At 41.1% G+C, this 3,590-nt stretch overlaps 1 protein-coding gene across 1 annotated transcript in view; it reads right to left on the bottom strand.

Moving 5' to 3' along the window:
* The window catches only part of LOC132002948 (phospholipid-transporting ATPase IB-like), a 247,455-nt gene extending 244,130 nt beyond the window's left edge, over positions 1–3,325 (bottom strand). Inside the window, exons 1-2 of the mRNA XM_059378234.1 lie at positions 3,139–3,325; positions 2,893–3,037 (exon numbers count right to left, since the gene is read on the bottom strand). Of these exons, the coding sequence (XP_059234217.1) occupies positions 2,893–3,037; positions 3,139–3,325 (332 nt within the window). The remainder of the gene's footprint in view (positions 1–2,892; positions 3,038–3,138) is intronic.
* Positions 3,326–3,590: the final 265 nt, after the last annotated feature.

The following is a 3,590-nucleotide window of genomic DNA, read 5'->3' on the forward strand; positions in this document are numbered from 1 at the left end:
AGCAAACTCAACACCCAAAGAACAAATAATCCAATCAAGAAATGGGCAGAAGACATGAACAGACATTTCTGCAAAGAAGACATCCAGATGGCCAACAGACACATGAAAAAGTGCTCCATATCACTCGGCATCAGGGAAATACAAATCAAAACCCCAATGAGATATCACCTCACACCAGTCAGAATGGCTAAAATCAACAAGTCAGGAAATGACAGATGCTGGCGAGGATGCAGAGAAAGGGGAATCCTCCTACACTGTTGGTGTGTATAACATCCATTCTTGATATAAACTCTCAACAAAATAGGTTCAGAGGAAACATACCACAACACACTAAAGGTTTTATATGAAAAACCCACAACCAACACTATACTCAACAGTGAAAAACTGACAGCTTTTCCTCTAAGATCAAAAACAAGAAATGGTTGTCCATTCTCACCAATTTTATTCAAAATACTACTGCAAGTACTAGACACAGCTATCAGGGGGGGAAAAAAGAGGAAAGAAAAGGTATCCAAATTGATAAGGAAGAAGAAAAACTGTCACTATTTGCAGATGACATACCATATATGAAAAACCCTTAAAGCTCCACCAAAGCACTATTAGAACTGAGAAATGAATTTAGTAATGTTGCAGAATACAAAATTCATATACAGAAATCTGTTGTGTTTCTATACCCTAATAATGAAGTTGCAAAAAGAGAAATCAAGAAAAAAAATCCCATTCACAATTGCACCAAAAAATAATAAAATACCTAGGAATAAGCTTAACCAAGGAGGTGAAAGACCTCTACTCTGAAAACTATGAAACACTGATGAAAGACACTGAAGATGACACAAACAAATAGCAAGATATTTCATGCTCAAGGATTGGAAGAATTAACATTTTTAAATGTCCATACTACCCAAAGCAATCTATAGATTTAATGCAATAGTTATCAAAACACCAATATTTTTCACAGAACTAGAACAAATTGTCTTCAAATTGTATGAAGCCACAGAAGACCCCAAATAGCCAAAGCAATCTTGAGAAAGAAGAACAAAGCTAGACATATCTGAGTCCCAGATTTCAAGATTTCCAATAAAGCTGCAGTAATCAGAGCGGTATGGTACTGGTACAAAAATCAGAGCCCAGAAATAAAACCACAAATATGATCACTTAATCTATGACATAGGAGATAAGAATAGATAATGGGGAAGACAGTTTCTTTAAGAAATGGTACTCAGAAAACTGACAGCTGAAGGCAAAAGAATGAAACTGGACCCCTTTCTTACACTATACACACACAAAAAAAAAAACCCTCAAAATAGTTTAAAGATCTAAATGTGAGACCTGAAATAATAAAACTCCTCAGAAACCACATAAGCAGTTGTTTCTTTGGTATAGGATATAGAAACATTTTTCTAGATACATCTTCTCTGGCAAGAGAAACAAAAGCAAAATTAAACTATCAGGACTACACTAAATAAACTCTCAGGTCTAGATCCCCTAGACCTCCCCTGCCACCCTGCACTTAATCTGAACAGTGAAAGAAACCACAAACCAAACAAATAGGCACTCTACTGAGTGAGAGAAGTATTTGCAAATGATATATCCAATTAAGAGATTAACATCCAAAATATATTTAGAACTTATTCAACTTAACACTTCCCCACAATCAAACTGATTAAAAAGGCCAAAGGACCTAAATAAACAATTTTCCAAAGAAGGCCAGAAAGATGCTCAACATCACTCATCATCAGGGAAATGCAAATTAAAACCACAATGAAATATCACCTTACACGTGTCAGAATGGCTAAAATAAAACAAAACACAAATAACAAGGATGTGGAGGAAAAGGAACACTTGAACATTGTTCCTAGGAATGCAGATTGGGGCAGCCAATCTGTGGAAAACTGTATGGAGGGTCCTTGAAAAATTAAAAATATAATTACCATATGATCTCCTAATTCACTTTGGATATTTACCCAAAGAAAACAAAAACCCAAATTCACAAAACATATGCACACCTATATTTACACCTACATTTACTGCAGCATTATTTACTATAGCCAAGATATGGAAGCAACTCAGTGTCCATCCATAGTTCAACAGGTAAAGATGTAATGCATATATACAACAGAATATTACTCAGAGACTCAAATGCAGCGAATGAACTGGTGGTTGTCAGAGGGACGGGAGTTGGGGGTTGTTGTGTGAAATAGGTAAAGGGGATTAAGAGTACAGTTCTCTTGATGAGCACTGAGTAATGTATAAAACTGTTGAATCACTATATTGTAATCCTAAAATTAATATACCACCGCATATTAATTAAACTTCAATTAAAAAAAAAAAGGACACCTGGGTGGCTCAGTGGTTAAGCCTCTGCCTTTGGCTCAGGTCATGATCTCAGGGTCCTGGGATGGAGTACCAAATCGGGCTCTCTGCTCAGTAAGGAGCCTGCTTCCCGCCCCCCGCTCTCTCTCTCTGCCTGCCTCTGCCTACGTGTGATCTCTGTCTGTCAAATAAATGAATACAATCTTAAAAAAAAAAGAAAAGAAAGAAAGCTGATCCTCGATTCCCCAATATAGGATATTGGTGGGGAACTCAGCAGATCTGTGAGGTTCCACTGGAAAGCACTTTATCTTCCCGGTAGGTATTACTAGAGAGAGCTCCCAGATGGCAGTGTGCTGCATGGATGGTGTTGCCATGAACAGTGAGAGGAGAGGCCACCTCAGAGAAAGAACCCTTGAGGGTGAGATGACAACACAGCCTGTTGGTGGTGAACCTGAGAGTCAAATTTCTCAAGGTCTAGACAAGTGTTAAAGCCTGAAGCATCCACACCACGTATATTTTGCAGGTGAGGACCCCACCTTCTTCCTCCTTCCTTACCTCCCAGCCACACACCCTTCTCACCTGATAGAGTTTTTGCAGAAACTGTTCCTAAGGGGTTCATTGAGGTAAATGGTGCGGACTTTGGATGCGTCGGATTCTTGCAGAGATTGTTGCCAGCCCATCTCTTCCTCCACCTTCTGACAGCCCAGAGGGAAATGGGCAGCTCCTGCAGCAAGAAGGCACAGGGATGTTACTCGGAAATGCAAATGAAGTCAGGCTCTAGGGAAAGGAGGAAGCGCGCTGTGTGTTCTGGACAGGCATTTCAGCCTCGGTGAGTCTCCTGGAGGCCGACTGCTTTCTTAGCCCCCAGCTCCTCATCTGCCCAATCCACTTCTCCAGGGATCGGATCCCCTAGACCTCCCCTGCCCCCCTGCACTGAAGGGGCAATGCTAGTTCCCTCAGCTCCAGCTGCATCCCCTCCCCAGCCCCAGAGGCTCTGGGTGGGCACGGACATTCTGCCCAGGGAGGAGACTGGGAACCAAGCAGTGATAGAGAAGACCCAGCAGCTGAGCTCAGAAAGAGAAGAGGGGAGGGGAGAGGGCAAAGAGGGCTGCAGGAGGAGGCAAGGAGAGGCTTGGCTGAAGAGCAGTAGTTCCCTGACCAGAGGGCAGCCCCTGGCCTTAACATTCCCCTCAGTTTGACTAAGGTTTTTTTTAGGTATTTTTTAAGATTTAAGATTAAGTTTTAAATTAAGATTAAGAGAGTGTGAGAGACAGCAT

The sequence above is a fragment of the Mustela nigripes genome, chromosome 15 (genome assembly GCF_022355385.1).
Source record: "Mustela nigripes isolate SB6536 chromosome 15, MUSNIG.SB6536, whole genome shotgun sequence".
Taxonomy (NCBI): Eukaryota; Metazoa; Chordata; class Mammalia; order Carnivora; family Mustelidae; genus Mustela; species Mustela nigripes.